This window comes from Oncorhynchus clarkii, chromosome 13, assembly GCF_045791955.1.
Source record: "Oncorhynchus clarkii lewisi isolate Uvic-CL-2024 chromosome 13, UVic_Ocla_1.0, whole genome shotgun sequence".
Taxonomy (NCBI): domain Eukaryota; kingdom Metazoa; phylum Chordata; class Actinopteri; order Salmoniformes; family Salmonidae; genus Oncorhynchus; species Oncorhynchus clarkii.
The window spans coordinates 18,165,479-18,183,606 of NC_092159.1; the positions used below are offsets into that span (position 1 = coordinate 18,165,479).

At 41.9% G+C, this 18,128-nt stretch overlaps 1 protein-coding gene across 1 annotated transcript in view; it reads right to left on the minus strand.

Moving 5' to 3' along the window:
- Positions 1-303: 303 nt before the first annotated feature.
- LOC139424540 (E3 ubiquitin-protein ligase NEURL1-like) overlaps positions 304-18,128 on the minus strand; it is a 69,630-nt gene continuing 51,805 nt past the window's right edge. The window contains exons 5-6 of the mRNA XM_071176478.1: positions 6,129-6,308; positions 304-4,243 (exon numbers count right to left, since the gene is read on the minus strand). Of these exons, the coding sequence (XP_071032579.1) occupies positions 3,987-4,243; positions 6,129-6,308 (437 nt within the window). The 3' untranslated portion in view covers positions 304-3,986. The remainder of the gene's footprint in view (positions 4,244-6,128; positions 6,309-18,128) is intronic.

Genomic DNA, 18,128 nt, shown 5'->3' on the forward strand with positions numbered 1-18,128 from the left:
TTGGCCAAGGCGCTCTTGAAAAAGAGACTTCAAATCTCAATGAGCCCTTCCTGGTTAAATAAAGGTTAAATAAAAAAATAAAAAATGACATTTACAGGATGAATTAAAATCAAGAGTATGGATATAATAAATAAGAATTTGTCATCAAGTGTATGTTATAGTTGGATATGTATGGGAGATAATCCAATCATATTAAGATGGATATTGGAGATGTGATAGAAAATATAGAATTAGTTCGTAATCAAATGTATTTCATTTATGTTCTATTCAAGTTTTATGAGAAAAGCAGGCACAGACACTTCCTTGAAACACGTCTGGAAAGTTTATTGACACAATCATCCGAATCACATTTAACAGAGCTCACAAACAGTTCACTTGGAAACTAGTTTTCAAATAAAGACAGGTTTGCAAAGTATCTTAAACAATGGATGAGTCACAACATAGAACATATATTCTTCTATATCATAGAAAATAGGAGCAATCGTGTTTGACCTAGCCTATGTTACATTTCTATGTGTAGCGTTCTGATCGACCCCTGAACTCTGTCTAAATGATGGCCTAGGAGATTAAAAAATATATATTTTTCAGCTTGTCTTCTATTGGTCCCAAAGTTCACTAACTAGGACGGAGTGAACAAACAACTCAAACAACTAAAAGACAGAAAATAAAGTATATTTCCCAGGTGAAACCTGTCTAGTAATATCTGAAGAAGAGGTTTTCTAAAATGGAGGATAGTAGAAGAAGAAAGCAAACACCCAAGTACAGTAGGATCTGAGATCCAAACACTTCAATGGAAGATAGATACAATACCGGGTCGACAAACAATCAGGAGAGATACCAAAAATATGTTGGGAGTAAATTGGTATCACACCGCACGCAACTGGTTGGTGTTATAGTTAGGGTCTTGAGTTTTCCAGGTCACTAGTCCAGGAACAATTCTGGGCCCTAGTCATAGTATCTGTGTGGAGGGCTGAATTTTAAGCCACTGAGTACTGACATGAGTCAGACCACTTCAATTAATCCTGTATGTAACTCAATAAATACGATAGGCAGCAATGTAGGTGCCTTGTTGATTTTTCATGATATTTCACTTTTACCTTATTACAGGTTGTCAATGCCATTTAAGACATGACCGTATGTCCAATGACCATAGTTTACATTAGTGGTTGTAGGTTCAATTCCTTGGATTAAGGGGCAGTAAAAACCTGTTTCAAGCAAGAGGAAATGACGTGTGTTTAGCACAGACTTTTCAAATGACGAGGTGGATTAACACATTAATTTTTTATTGGGTTTCGGATTTCGTCGGACACTTAGTATCAGCACAATTTTTTTTTCTGCAATAGAATATGCCAGAGATTACCTATAGACTACCTATAGACCATTTAAAAAGTACAATCAGGATTCTTATAAAGTGACATTTAACATAGCCATACAACGACGGCCTTTAAGCTATATACTTGGTAAGGGCTATAAAAACAAACCTGGTTTGGACTCGAAAGGAGGCATAAACAACAACGTATAAATTACAAAATAATTCCGCGTCTGAATATTCAGAGTTTGTAAAATTATTCATCTGTGCTTATCTTGTACTCAAACGCAACAAGGTGTTATGATTGTATACTGCAGGGAGTCCCAGGTATTGGTGGAAGGTACAAGATAATATCGTTCCTGGCTCTAGGATACACCGTAAAAGTAGAAATAGCGCATTATTTCATGGTTTCAATCAACCAGAAAACAAACATTACAATCATGACTATCAATCAACAACAAAAAAGCTGACAAAATATGTTTTTCTCTCTCTTGATACTACCAACCACACCAATAAAACGATTTGCCTCATTTTAAAACATAAATTAACATTCAAAATGTGAATTAACACTTCAAGCAGTAGCGTATAATGTCATAAAAACACAAAGTTCTGTTTGTGAGTGTAAAGAGGACGTGTACGAAACATCTGTCAGTATTTGCCCCAAACACAAGGAACTGGCAAATACCGTCGCAGCATTACATTCCAGATTCAATTGTCAATTATCTATTAATTACACCCAGATGCAAGATAAACGTGTTAAAGAAACAGCCTTTTCAGCTCCCGGCAGAAAGCTATGGCATACAGCTCCAGGACACACAAGCGTGATGGGAATTTCAATGGGATATATGACACATACTGATCAAAAAGGGGAAAATTCTTACTTTTACAAAATCACATTTTCAGGTAGTCTTGCATTGATGTGATAATTCGATTTAAGTGGAAATTACGATTCTCTCCAAAGTGATAAAAGTCATATGGGGTAAGTGACAACACGTGTAACCAACTGTCTATCAACTTGTAACATTGAGGAACTCCCATCTACCTCTCATAACCCTACATTAATGTGTGCAACTGTGAAGGGTATTTGTTGCTGGTTGAAGCACTATGCAGATGTTAGAATAGTACCGTGATAGGTTTTAGGGTTGTGTACATATTACTGACTGTATGTGATGCAAATGACCACTGACCAGTAAGTATTTTGAGTTATAAAAATAAGTTGGGGTCAATTCAGTTTTGTTTCATGTGCTTCTTATCCTCTGAGTTTATCCTCTGAAGTCCTGTTTCGCAAAGCTTTTCTTCGGACACACAACATCGTATTTGGTATTTTAGTAAGGGGTCTTGGTGAAAAATATGAATAGAAACAAGGTATTATTTATCACACATCCGCATGTAACAAATGAACTGTTCATAAAATAAGGCAGGGGGCTGTGTCACGGATCGACGGTGGACGGTATTCCATGGCAACAATCACAGTGCATTGGGCTGGTGTTTGCGTAAACTGTCACCATTTTGGGGCGTTAAACAGCTGGACCTGAGGAACACCCAATAAATGTACTTTCACTTCCTGCTTCCAAGTCACATGATGTGTGTACAAATTCTGGGATTGGATTGGGAGCTGAGGCTGCCAGTGACATTGTCTTGATGGTTGTTTAAATGTATTGTGTAAAATAATCTGTTTATTCTCCTTTCTAGATGGGGCATTTCCGAGAGCGCAGTACTGACTTCAGTGCAACATACGACACTGCAGAGCAAGCAGATAGCGAGCTAGCGCAACAGGACAGCTACCACCAATGCATGTGCTATAGAACTACCACACAAATACATTTGGTTGAGACTATATGACTTACTATATAGGAGCAAGAGGTGATACAGCCCTCCTTCACACGTCATATACTTCACAACTTTATACAACTGCAGTCATCTTCCTATTGATGAATCCTATGACTACTACAGAAATGCATCCCTTTCCGGTCACGACGCTTGAGCAACAAATAAGTCCTCTCTTTTCCTCTGCAGTTTGCCTAAGTAACACACAGACAGAAGTTGTGCCATACTGAGACGTTATGTTAATAAAGAACTATCTGTAGACAAGGGCGGCTATTTTCCTGTTGTTTTGTTTTTCACAGACAAAGTTGAGTCAAGTTAAGAGGCAAATGTTGGAAGTTAACAGTCCTTCTGCTCTTCAACATAGATAGATCACCTCAAGACCAAAAACGTTGAATTGAAACCACCTCGTTTGCTCCCCATGCAAATGAGCAAACTCGCGGCAGTCGTCTGGAAGTGGCTTCTCTTTCCTCAAAGTTTGAAACTTCCTGAATCCTTGGAGAGAGCAAGAAGAATGAAAACTTCTAGTTGAGAGAGGAATCTCTCGCCGCGGTTGCAAACCCCCCGCCACTTCAAAAGCCATCACACACTGCATCAGAGAGGGAAAGTGGAAATGTAAGAGAGCTTTGCAGTGCAGGTCTACTAACTGTACCAGCCAACAAAAAATGGGTTTTTGAAACAAAAATCAAGATTCTTCCTCAATATCCATCACACAAATGTACCAGAGCGAACTGTCCATTGTCCATTACCCTGATCTTAAAAGTTTATCAGTCTTTCCCCAACGTCTTCCTCCTCTCCCCATTAACTTATGCCTGTGGCCCTCAGTTACGAGGCCCTTAGCTTCAAAGGCCCCCTACGTGCTACGGTAGGTCTTAATGATGTCTTTGATTTGTCTCCTGCAGATGGGGCAGCAGGCGTTGGACATCTTCTTGAGTTTGACGCCGCAGGTGTAGCAGAGACACATGTGACCGCAGGCGTAGATGACCGTGTCCACGTGGTTCTCGTAGCAGATGGAACACTCATCTCCAATCGGCCACCCGGGCCCTCTCCCGCTGCCTGATGGGAAGGTGGGTGACTTGGGGAGGCTGATGGGCGAGCTTGGAGTTGTTCCTGTTAGGGGGGAGGTAGTGACGGAGGGAGGGAAGGAGGGAGAGGGAGAAAGAGAGAGACATTCTGGATGTACACTACAGGTCAAAAGTTTTAGAACACCAACTCATTCAATGGTCTTTCTTTATTTTTACTATTTTCTACATTGTAGAATAATGAAGACATCAAAACTATGAAATAACACATGGAATCATGTAGTGACCAGAAAAGTGTTAAACAAATCAAAATATACGTATTCAAATAGCCACCCTTTGCCTTGATGAGTGCTTTGCACACTCTTGGCATTCTCTCAACCAGCTTCACCTGGAATGATTTTCCAACAGTCTTGAAGGAGTTCAACTGAGCACTTGTTGGCTGCTGAGCACTTGTTGGCTGCTTTTCCTTCACTCTACGGTCCGACTCATCCCAAACCATCTCAATCTGTTTGAGGTCGGGGGATTGTGAAGGCAAGGTCATCTTATGCAGCACTCCATCACTCTCCTTCTTGGTAAAATAGCCCTTACACAGCCTGGAGGTGAGGTGGGTCATTGTCCTACTGAAAAATAATTTATAGTCCCAATAAGCCCAAACCACATGGGATGGGGTATCGCTGCAGTATTGCTGTGGTAGCCATGCTGGTTGTGTGCCTTGAATTCTAAATAAATCACAGACAGTGTCATCAGCAAAGCACCCCCACAACATAAGACCTCCTCCATGGGAAATACACATATGGAGATAATCCGTTCACCTATTCTGCCTCTCACAAAAACACAGCGGTTGGAACTAAAAATCTTCAAATTGGACTCCAGACCAAAGGACAAATTTCCACCGATGTAATGTCCATTGCTTGTGTTTCTTCGCCCAAGAAAGTCTCTTGTTCTTATTGGTGTCCTTTAGTAGTGGTTTCTTTGCAGCAATTCGACCATGAAGACCTGATTCACACAGTCTCCTCTGAACAGTTGATGTTGAGATGTGTCTGTTACTTGAAGTCTGCAAAGCATTTATTTGTCTGCAATTTCTGAGGCTGGTAACTCTAATGAACTTATCCTCCGCAACAGAGGTAACTCTGGGTCTTCCATTCCTGTGGCGGTCCCCATGAGCTTGATGGTTTTTGCGACTGCTCTTGAAGAAACTAAGTTCTAAATTCTTGAAATGTTCCGTATTGACTGACCTTCATGTCTTAAAGTAACGATGGATCGTTTCTATTTTCTTATTCTTGCCATAATATGGACTTGGTATTTTACCAAATAGGGCTATCTTCTGTAAACCATCCCTACCTTGTCACAACACCACTGATTGCCTCAAACGTATTAAGAAGGAAAGACATTCCACAAATTCACTTTGAAGAATGCACACCTGTTAATTGAAAGGCATTCCATGTGACTACCTCATGAAGCTGGTTGAGAGAATGCCAAGAGTGTGCAAAGCTATCACCAAGGCAAAGGGTGGCTATTTGATGAATCTCAAAAATAAAATATATTTTGATTGGTTTAACACTTTCCATATGTGTTATTTCATAGTTTTGATATCTTCACTATTATTCTACAATGTAGAAAATAGTAAAAATGAAGAAAAATCCTTGAATGAGGAGTTGTTCTAAAAATGTTGACCAGTAGTGTATGTACTGATGTAATAGATCTAATCTACAGTGTGGATCAATACATTCCTTACAATAAATACAGTACAAACCCATTTTACCACTGTTGTTCTACTATGAAGGCAGCCTCACATTACGTAACTACAACAGTAGACGAGACATTGTGTCCTCCCGCTGCACAGCACGAGAAGCAATCTACCAAACAGACTCACCACCCAGGACATCTGCTACCTAGTGTCCCCCTCTCCTCTCTTAACCCCCTGCAGTGGGTTTGATAGTTTGATTAATAGAGTGGCTCTGAAAGGTACAGACCTCCCGCAGAGCCACCACAGTAGGCCGCGGAGCTGGGGCCTCCCAGGCCTCCGTTAAGGACAGGGTCGGAGCTTCCACTACCCAGGGCCAGGGCTAGGGCACTGGGGGTGTGGGGGGAGGAGGAGGGAGAGCTGGGGTTGGAGGGAGGCCGCGCCGGCTGGTCCCCGAGATGTGTGGAACCTGGAGCCAGAGAACAGACAGAGAGAAAAGAGATGGTTATGAAAGCATATAGAGTTCAATTATAGGCACCCCAACTATAGGCACCTCAACTATAGGCACCTCAACTATAGGCACCTCAACTATAGGCACCTCAACTATAGGCACCTCAAATATAGGCACCTCAAATATAGCCACCTCAAATATTGCCACCTCAAATATAGGCACCTCAAATATTGCCACCTCAAATATAGGCACCTCAAATATTGCCACCTCAAATATAGGCACCTCAAATATAGCCACCTCCGGGTAGCCTAGTGGTTAGAGCGTTGGACTAGTAGTGGTATAGACACCTCAACTATAGGCACCTCCAATCTAGCCATCTCAACTATAAGCACCTCAAATATAGGCACCTCTAGTACTGTAAGTGGACTATCCAGTAAGTTCTACATTGAAGAATGATCCTATATCATAAAGAACCAAGAAAAATAAAGATTATTCATTTAAACAGAATCTCTGGTAATATTTATTATATATATAAAATATATATATATATTTTTCCCTTTCTCTAATCACCATTACAATACTTTTTTTTAAACTGTCATTATTGGTGTCGTTTTATCACCTGGTTTTAGCAACAGTGGCGTTGTTCATTCATGCTAATAAAGCTTATTTGCATCTGAAAGAAGAGTTGGTATGTTATGAAGACATGGGCCTACAAAGATCAGAGGGGGTTTTCTCTAAGTGTGCTATACAGTACATTGGTAGACAGATGAATGATCGTATGATCAAGTGAATGGGTTTTCAATAACCTTTGGGGATTTCTAGCGTGAAGTTTAGGGAGATATGTGGGGTTTAGGGAGATATGTGAGGGGTTTGTCACGTTCCACTCTTTTTTTAAACATTTTTTATTTTACATCCCCTGTTTCTGTGGTGAAGGCAGGGTAACAAATGGAAATTCAGAGTCCACGTTTAAGAAGCACATACTAGGATGCCAGTGATACCTAAGGTGAGGGGTCATGTTTCAGAGACCCCAATGTGATTAACATGACATATTGGGTTCCAAAGTCACGGACATGGAGACATTACGTAAGTCGGAATGCGACCCTGGCTGCCTCAGACATACAGTACATGCCTGTACATGGATGAAGAGGATACGTCAGACATACAGTACATGCCTGTACATCGATGAAGAGGATACGTCAGACATACAGTACATGCCTGTACATGGATGAAAGAGGATACGTCAGAGAAATGATGTTTGTATCTGAGGACCAAGTGGTTCCTTAACATTGGTTTGACGGTTGGTTAGTTAAATGGTTGCTAGTGATTGAGTAGTAATAATTTATATAGACTGAGCAAGATTGAGTGTCGCTATTGATTTTTTTAAAGAGGGATCACCTAATCAAAAGTGATACTACACCAAAAAAAAACGTAATTTATTTCTAGACTGTATTTATGTAGACATATTTATGTAGACATATTTATGTAGACATATTTATGTAGACATATTGTATGCATCCAGGCATTGTTAGTCTTGCGCTGAACCGCAGGAGTTGTAATATGAGACCAATTGTTTTATTTCTGGTTTAAGTAGGAACTAACAGAATGACTATTTAGTGTTTAGTAAATTACTATGACAATTGTCTGTCTTGTTGGGTGTACGTGTCATAATTAAAAAAGGAAAATGATTAAAAGATTTGCAAATTTGCTAGGAACAATGGAAATGGCTATCGTCACCATTCGGCCCGAAAGCCACACCATCCAAAAACAGGGACATCGTCATCACCTTAGGACCCATGTTGGCTGTAATACTGATCTCTGTTACCTGATGACTGACTGACATGGTGCATTACGTCATGTGGTAGGCTGCACTGTACAAGTCTTGTGGAGTCTTTGAGGTTTTCTAAATGGGGCTGCATGTGCTGGTATAGTTGGAGAGGAGGGTTAAGACCTGGGCTGTTTGTTTGTGTAGAGGGTTGCTCTGGTGCCCCTAGGCTCTTGGTGCCTCAGTGTGTGTGTGTGTATATATCTAAGTGTGTGTGTGTGTTTGTGCGGTGTGTTTTTAGATGGTCATTTGTAGAATGTCTATGTATAACGCACACTCCCATAACTACCCTTAGTTCGTACGGACACACCCTTATCCTCCTTATAAACTACCACTACAACTACTATTCAGAGTCCCCCTACGATCACATTACTACTACGCTGACAGGTCCCCCTGTGGACTCTAACCCAGAGGTGTGGTGGTGGTGCCGAGCCTCTCGCTGTCCTCCATCTCTCCCATTTTAATCCCCTATCTGGCTTGTCCTCAGCAGCTGACCTAGGATCAGTGGAGCCCAGCCCTGATCCTCCTGTTCACTCCCAGATTAATTTAGAGAGGGACTGTGGACAGCTGTGGCAGCTCACTCCCCGCCTCCCAAATGGCACCCTATTCCCTATGTGGTGCACTACTTTTGACTGCACTACTTTTGACCAGAGCTCTATGGGCCCTAGTAAAAAGTAGTGCACTAAATAGGGAATAGGGTGCCATTTGGGACACAGGAAGTTTATTAAGAAGAGTATGTTTGTCCAGATCCTCTAAAGCAGTCTGCTATGGGAGGATTCTGAGGAATGTGGGCTATGTGACAATGAGACTGGGACATACTTTGACTCAACAACACTGGGTCACACACTGTCGCAGCACCTTGATGGGGTTGTGGCTTCAAAATGGCCGTTTGGCCCTACAGCCATGGTTGTGACTGAGGATGTCCTTTGTTGTCATATAGTGAGTGACCTTAGGTCATCATAGTCTCTGCATCTTAGAAGAGGAGTGTGGGATATCCTTCTAGGGATCTGTTTAGTGGTAGACTGATGAATAGGAGGAGGGGAAGATGGGAGGAAGAAAAGAGGAGAGTGGGGTTGTAAAAGTGGTTGCTTATCTTTCTACATCCATTGAGCTTTCTGAAACACGATATCCAAAGAAACTTTAAGAGCTTTGAGAGGTTTGGCAACTGTATATGGGTGGTCTTTAAGTTTGTTGCCAGGACCATTTTCTACATTTAGGCTCTCAATGGTTATTTGTCAAATCTATATATAGGATAGTATATACTGTATATATAGTTAAAGCTGCAATATGTAACTTTTTGGGCGACCTGACCAAATTCACACAGAAATGTGAGTTATAGATCTGTCATTCTCATTGAAAACAAGCAGTAGATCAGATGTGGTAGACAAGTTCTATGTGCAATATTTCTATGCTTCCTGTGCTTTGTTTTATTTTTTGTGTCTATTACTCACACCAGTTTCAATCAGCTGAAAACACAATATTTTTGTTTATGGAAACAATATTTCACAGCGGTTTAAATGGTACAATGATTCTCTACACTATACATACTTGCAGGCATGTGGAGAGTGTGTGTGAGAGACAGGATATTATCTGGCCCGACATGAGGTGAGTGATTTTATCAGTGCTCTGGTGCTGGAAAATGTTTTGCAACATCCAAGTGTTCATAGCCCTGACATCTTAACATCCAGGTGTTTATAGCCCTGACATCGTAACATCCAGGTGTTTATAGCCCTGACATCTTAACATCCAGGTGTTTATAGCCCTGACATTTTAACATCCAGGTGTTTATAGCCCTGACATCTTAACATCCAGGTGTTTATAGCCGTGGCATCTTAACATCCAGGTGTTTATAGCCCTGACATCTTAACATCCAGGTGTTTATAGCCCTGACATCTTAACATCCAGGTGTTTATAGCCGTGGCATCTTAACATCCAGGTGTTTATAGCCGTGACATCTTAACATCCAGGTGTTTATAGCCGTGGCATCTTAACATCCAGGTGTTTATAGCCCTGACATCTTAACATCCAGGTGTTTATAGCCGTGACATCTTAACATCCAGGTGTTTATAGCCCTGACATCTTAACATCCAGGTGTTTATAGCCCTGACATCTTAACATCCAGGTGTTTATAGCCCTGACATCTTAACATCCAGGTGTTTATTGCCGTGGCATCTTAACATCCAGGTGTTTATAGCCCTGACATCTTAACATCCAGGTGTTTATAGCCCTGACATCTTAACATCCAGGTGTTTATAGCCCTGACATCTTAACATCCAGGTGTTTATAGCCGTGGCATCTTAACATCCAGGTGTTTATAGCCCTGACATCTTAACATCCAGGTGTTTATAGCCGTGACATCTTAACATCCAGGTGTTTATAGCCCTGACATCTTAACATCCAGGTGTTTATAGCCGTGGCATCTTAACATCCAGGTGTTTATAGCCCGGACATCTTAACATCCAGGTGTTTATAGCCCTGGCATCTTAACATCCAGGTGTTTATAGCCCTGACATCTTAACATCCAGGTGTTTATAGCCCTGACATCTTAACATCCAGGTGTTTATAGCCCTGACATCTTAACATCCAGTTGTTTATAGCAGTGGCATCTTAACATCCAGGTGTTTATAGCCGTGACATCTTAACATCCAGGTGTTTATAGCCCTGACATCTTAACATCCAGGTGTTTATAGCCGTGACATCTTAACATCCAGGTGTTTATAGCCCTGACATCTTAACATCCAGGTGTTTATAGCCGTGGCATCTTAACATCCAGGTGTTTATAGCCCGGACATCTTAACATCCAGGTGTTTATAGCCCTGGCATCTTAACATCCAGATGTTTATAGCCCTGACATCTTAACATCCAGGTGTTTATAGCCCTGACATCTTAACATCCAGGTGTTTATAGCCCTGACATCTTAACATCCAGTTGTTTATAGCAGTGGCATCTTAACATCCAGGTGTTTATAGCCGTGACATCTTAACATCCAGGTGTTTATAGCCCTGACATCTTAACATCCAGGTGTTTATAGCCGTGGCATCTTAACATCCAGGTGTTTATAGCCGTGACATCTTAACATCCAGGTGTTTATAGCCCTGGCATCTTAACATCCAGGTGTTTATAGCCGTGCCATCTTAACATCCAGGTGTTTATAGCCCTGACATCTTAACATCCAGGTGTTTATTGCCGTGGCATCTTAACATCCAGGTGTTTATAGCCGTGGCATCTTAACATCCAGGTGTTTATAGCCCTGACATCTTAACATCCAGGTGTTTATAGCCCTGACATCTTCACATCCAGGTGTTTATAGCCGTGCCATCTTAACATCCAGGTGTTTATAGCCCTGACATCTTAACATCCAGGTGTTTATAGCCCTGACATCTTAACATCCAGGTGTTTATAGCCGTGCCATCTTAACATCCAGGTGTTTATAGCCCTGACATCTTAACATCCAGGTGTTTATTGCCGTGGCATCTTAACATCCAGGTGTTTATAGCCCTGACATCTTAACATCCAGGTGTTTATAGCCCTGACATCTTAACATCCAGGTGTTTATAGCCCTGACATCTTAACATCCAGGTGTTTATAGCCGTGGCATCTTAACATCCAGGTGTTTATAGCCCTGACATCTTAACATCCAGGTGTTTATAGCCCTGACATCTTAACATCCAGGTGTTTATAGCCGTGACATCTTAACATCCAGGTGTTTATAGCCCTGACATCTTAACATCCAGGTGTTTATAGCCGTGGCATCTTAACATCCAGGTGTTTATAGCCCTGACATCTTAACATCCAGGTGTTTATAGCCGTGCCATCTTAACATCCAGGTGTTTATAGCCCTGACATCTTAACATCCAGGTGTTTATTGCCGTGGCATCTTAACATCCAAGTGTTTATAGCCCTGACATCTTAACATCCAGGTGTTTATATCCCTGACATCTTAACATCCAGGTGTTTATAGCCCTGACATCTTAACATCCAGGTGTTTATAGCCGTGGCATCTTAACATCCAGGTGTTTATAGCCCTGACATCTTAACATCCAGGTGTTTATAGCCGTGACATCTTAACATCCAGGTGTTTATAGCCCTGACATCTTAACATCCAGGTGTTTATAGCCGTGGCATCTTAACATCCAGGTGTTTATAGCCCTGACATCTTAACATCCAGGTGTTTATAGCCCTGGCATCTTAACATCCAGGTGTTTATAGCCCTGACATCTTAACATCCAGGTGTTTATAGCCCTGACATCTTAACATCCAGGTGTTTATAGCCCTGACATCTTAACATCCAGTTGTTTATAGCAGTGGCATCTTAACATCCAGGTGTTTATAGCCGTGACATCTTAACATCCAGGTGTTTATAGCCCTGACATCTTAACATCCAGGTGTTTATAGCCGTGGCATCTTAACATCCAGGTGTTTATAGCCGTGACATCTTAACATCCAGGTGTTTATAGCCCTGACATCTTAACATCCAGGTGTTTATAGCCGTGCCATCTTAACATCCAGGTGTTTATAGCCCTGACATCTTAACATCCAGGTGTTTATTGCCGTGGCATCTTAACATCCAGGTGTTTATAGCCGTGACATCTTAACATCCAGGTGTTTATAGCCCTGACATCTTAACATCCAGGTGTTTATAGCCGTGCCATCTTAACATCCAGGTGTTTATAGCCCTGACATCTTAACATCCAGGTGTTTATTGCCGTGGCATCTTAACATCCAGGTGTTTATAGCCGTGGCATCTTAACATCCAGGTGGTTATAGCCCTGACATCTTAACATCCAGGTGTTTATAGCCCTGACATCTTCACATCCAGGTGTTTATAGCCGTGCCATCTTAACATCCAGGTGTTTATAGCCCTGACATCTTAACATTCAGGTGTTTATAGCCCTGACATCTTAACATCCAGGTGTTTATAGCCGTGCCATCTTAACATCCAGGTGTTTATAGCCCTGACATCTTAACATCCAGGTGTTTATTGCCGTGGCATCTTAACATCCAGGTGTTTATAGCCCTGACATCTTAACATCCAGGTGTTTATAGCCCTGACATCTTAACATCCAGGTGTTTATAGCCCTGACATCTTAACATCCAGGTGTTTATAGCCGTGGCATCTTAACATCCAGGTGTTTATAGCCCTGACATCTTAACATCCAGGTGTTTATAGCCCTGACATCTTAACATCCAGGTGTTTATAGCCGTGACATCTTAACATCCAGGTGTTTATAGCCCTGACATCTTAACATCCAGGTGTTTATAGCCGTGGCATCTTAACATCCAGGTGTTTATAGCCCTGACATCTTAACATCCAGGTGTTTATAGCCCTGGCATCTTAACATCCAGGTGTTTATAGCCCTGACATCTTAACATCCAGGTGTTTATAGCCCTGACATCTTAACATCCAGGTGTTTATAGCCCTGGCATCTTAACATCCAGGTGTTTATAGCCCTGACATCTTAACATCCAGGTGTTTATAGCCCTGACATCTTAACATCCAGGTGTTTATAGCCCTGACATCTTAACATCCAGTTGTTTATAGCAGTGGCATCTTAACATCCAGGTGTTTATAGCCGTGACATCTTAACATCCAGGTGTTTATAGCCCTGACATCTTAACATCCAGGTGTTTATAGCCGTGGCATCTTAACATCCAGGTGTTTATAGCCGTGACATCTTAACATCCAGGTGTTTATAGCCCTGACATCTTAACATCCAGGTGTTTATAGCCGTGCCATCTTAACATCCAGGTGTTTATAGCCCTGACATCTTAACATCCAGGTGTTTATTGCCGTGGCATCTTAACATCCAGGTGTTTATAGCCGTGACATCTTAACATCCAGGTGTTTATAGCCCTGACATCTTAACATCCAGGTGTTTATAGCCGTGCCATCTTAACATCCAGGTGTTTATAGCCCTGACATCTTAACATCCAGGTGTTTATTGCCGTGGCATCTTAACATCCAGGTGTTTATAGCCGTGGCATCTTAACATCCAGGTGGTTATAGCCCTGACATCTTAACATCCAGGTGTTTATAGCCCTGACATCTTCACATCCAGGTGTTTATAGCCGTGCCATCTTAACATCCAGGTGTTTATAGCCCTGACATCTTAACATTCAGGTGTTTATAGCCCTGACATCTTAACATCCAGGTGTTTATAGCCGTGCCATCTTAACATCCAGGTGTTTATAGCCCTGAAATCTTAACATCCAGGTGTTTATAGCCCTGACATCTTAACATCCAGGTGTTTATAGCCCTGACATCTTAACATCCAGTTGTTTATAGCAGTGGCATCTTAACATCCAGGTGTTTATAGCCGTGACATCTTAACATCCAGGTGTTTATAGCCCTGACATCTTAACATCCAGGTGTTTATAGCCGTGGCATCTTAACATCCAGGTGTTTATAGCCGTGACATCTTAACATCCAGGTGTTTATAGCCCTGACATCTTAACATCCAGGTGTTTATAGCCGTGCCATCTTAACATCCAGGTGTTTATAGCCCTGACATCTTAACATCCAGGTGTTTATTGCCGTGGCATCTTAACATCCAGGTGTTTATAGCCGTGACATCTTAACATCCAGGTGTTTATAGCCCTGACATCTTAACATCCAGGTGTTTATAGCCGTGCCATCTTAACATCCAGGTGTTTATAGCCCTGACATCTTAACATCCAGGTGTTTATTGCCGTGGCATCTTAACATCCAGGTGTTTATAGCCGTGGCATCTTAACATCCAGGTGGTTATAGCCCTGACATCTTAACATCCAGGTGTTTATAGCCCTGACATCTTCACATCCAGGTGTTTATAGCCGTGCCATCTTAACATCCAGGTGTTTATAGCCCTGACATCTTAACATTCAGGTGTTTATAGCCCTGACATCTTAACATCCAGGTGTTTATAGCCGTGCCATCTTAACATCCAGGTGTTTATAGCCCTGACATCTTAACATCCAGGTGTTTATTGCCGTGGCATCTTAACATCCAGGTGTTTATAGCCCTGACATCTTAACATCCAGGTGTTTATAGCCCTGACATCTTAACATCCAGGTGTTTATAGCCCTGACATCTTAACATCCAGGTGTTTATAGCCGTGGCATCTTAACATCCAGGTGTTTATAGCCCTGACATCTTAACATCCAGGTGTTTATAGCCCTGACATCTTAACATCCAGGTGTTTATAGCCGTGACATCTTAACATCCAGGTGTTTATAGCCCTGACATCTTAACATCCAGGTGTTTATAGCCGTGGCATCTTAACATCCAGGTGTTTATAGCCCTGACATCTTAACATCCAGGTGTTTATAGCCCTGGCATCTTAACATCCAGGTGTTTATAGCCCTGACATCTTAACATCCAGGTGTTTATAGCCCTGACATCTTAACATCCAGGTGTTTATAGCCCTGACATCTTAACATCCAGTTGTTTATAGCCGTGGCATCTTAACATCCAGGTGTTTATAGCCCTGACATCTTAACATCCAGGTGTTTATAGCCCTGACATCTTAACATCCAGGTGTTTATAGCCCTGACATCTTAACATCCAGTTGTTTATAGCCGTGGCATCTTAACATCCAGGTGTTTATAGCCGTGACATCTTAACATCCAGGTGTTTATAGCCCTGACATCTTAACATCCAGGTGTTTATAGCCCTGACATCTTAACATCCAGGTGTTTATAGCCCTGACATCTTAACATCCAGGTGTTTATAGCCGTGCCATCTTAACATCCAGGTGTTTATAGCCGTGGCATCTTAACATCCAGGTGTTTATAGCCCTGACATCTTAACATCCAGGTGTTTATAGCCCTGGCATCTTAACATCCAGGTGTTTATAGCCCTGACATCTTAACATCCAGGTGTTTATAGCCCTGACATCTTAACATCCAGGTGTTTATAGCCCTGACATCTTAACATCCAGTTGTTTATAGCCGTGGCATCTTAACATCCAGGTGTTTATAGCCCTGACATCTTAACATCCAGGTGTTTATAGCCCTGACATCTTAACATCCAGGTGTTTATAGCCCTGACATCTTAACATCCAGTTGTTTATAGCCGTGGCATCTTAACATCCAGGTGTTTATAGCCGTGACATCTTAACATCCAGGTGTTTATAGCCCTGACATCTTAACATCCAGGTGTTTATAGCCGTGCCATCTTAACATCCAGGTGTTTATAGCCCTGACATCTTAACATCCAGGTGTTTATTGCCGTGGCATCTTAACATCCAGGTGTTTATAGCCCTGACATCTTAACATCCAGGTGTTTATAGCCCTGGCATCTTAACATCCAGGTGTTTATAGCCCTGACATCTTAACATCCAGGTGTTTATAGCCCTGACATCTTAACATCCAGGTGTTTATAGCCGTGGCATCTTAACATCCAGGTGTTTATAGCCCTGACATCTTAACATCCAGGTGTTTATAGCCCTGGCATCTTAACATCCAGGTGTTTATAGCCCTGACATCTTAACATCCAGGTGTTTATAGCCCTGACATCTTAACATCCAGGTGTTTATAGCCCTGACATCTTAACATCCAGTTGTTTATAGCCGTGGCATCTTAACATCCAGGTGTTTATAGCCCTGACATCTTAACATCCAGGTGTTTATAGCCCTGACATCTTAACATCCAGGTGTTTATAGCCCTGACATCTTAACATCCAGTTGTTTATAGCCGTGGCATCTTAACATCCAGGTGTTTATAGCCGTGACATCTTAACATCCAGGTGTTTATAGCCCTGGCATCTTAACATCCAGGTGTTTATAGCCGTGCCATCTTAACATCCAGGTGTTTATAGCCCTGACATCTTAACATCCAGTTGTTTATAGCCGTGGCATCTTAACATTCAGGTGTTTATATCCGTGACATCTTAACATCCAGGTGTTTATAGCCCTGACATCTTAACATCCAGGTGTTTATAGCCGTGGCATCTTAACATCCAGGTGTTTATAGCCGTGACATCTTAACATCCAGGTGTTTATAGCCCTGACATCTTAACATCTAGGTGTTTATAGCCCTGACATCTTAACATCCAGGTGTTTACAGCCGTGCCATCTTAACATCCAGGTGTTTATAGCCCTGACATCTTAACATCCAGGTGTTTATAGCCGTGGCATCTTAACATCCAGGTGTTTATAGCCCTGACATCTTAACATCCAGATGTTTATAGCCCTGGCATCTTAACATTCAGGTGTTTATAGCCCTGACATCTTAACATCCAGGTGTTTATAGCCCTGACATCTTAACATCCAGGTATTTATAGCCCTGACATCTTAACATCCAGGTGTTTATAGCCCTGACATCTTAACATCCCTGCTATCAGATGTTGGTATCTGTAGGGCGGTGTGTGTGTATATATGTGTGTGTGTATGTGTACATTAAGGCCCCTTTCATAATATTGAGTTGTACCCCCCCGTTGCTGTCAGAACAGCCTCAATTCGTCGGGGCATGGACTCAACAAGGTGTTGAGAGCGATCCACAGGGATGCTGACCCATATTGACTCCAATGCTTCCCACAGTTGTGTCAAGTTGTCTGGATGTCCTTTGGGTGGTGAACCATTCTTGATACACACAGAAAACGGTTGAGTGTGAAAACCTCAGCTGCATTGCAGTTCTTGACACAAACCGGTGCGCCTGGCACCTACTACCATACTCCGTTCAAATGAACTGAAATGTTTTGTCTTTCCCATTCACCCTACATACACAATCACATAAACAATCCATGTCTCAATTGTCTCAAGGCTTGAAAAATATGATTTAATCTGTCTCCTTCCCTTCCTCTACACTGGATTTAACAAGTGACATCAATAAGGGATTATAGCTTTCACCTGGATACACCTGGTCAGTCTATGTCATGGAAAGAGCATGTGTCCTTAATATTTTGTATACTCTGTGTGTGTGTGTGTGTGTGTGTGTGTGTGTGTGTGTGTGTGTGTGTGTGTGTGTGTGTGTGTGTGTGTGTGTGTGTGTGTGTGTGTGTGTAGGTGTAGAGGCTAGAGAGATCATGTTCACTGTAA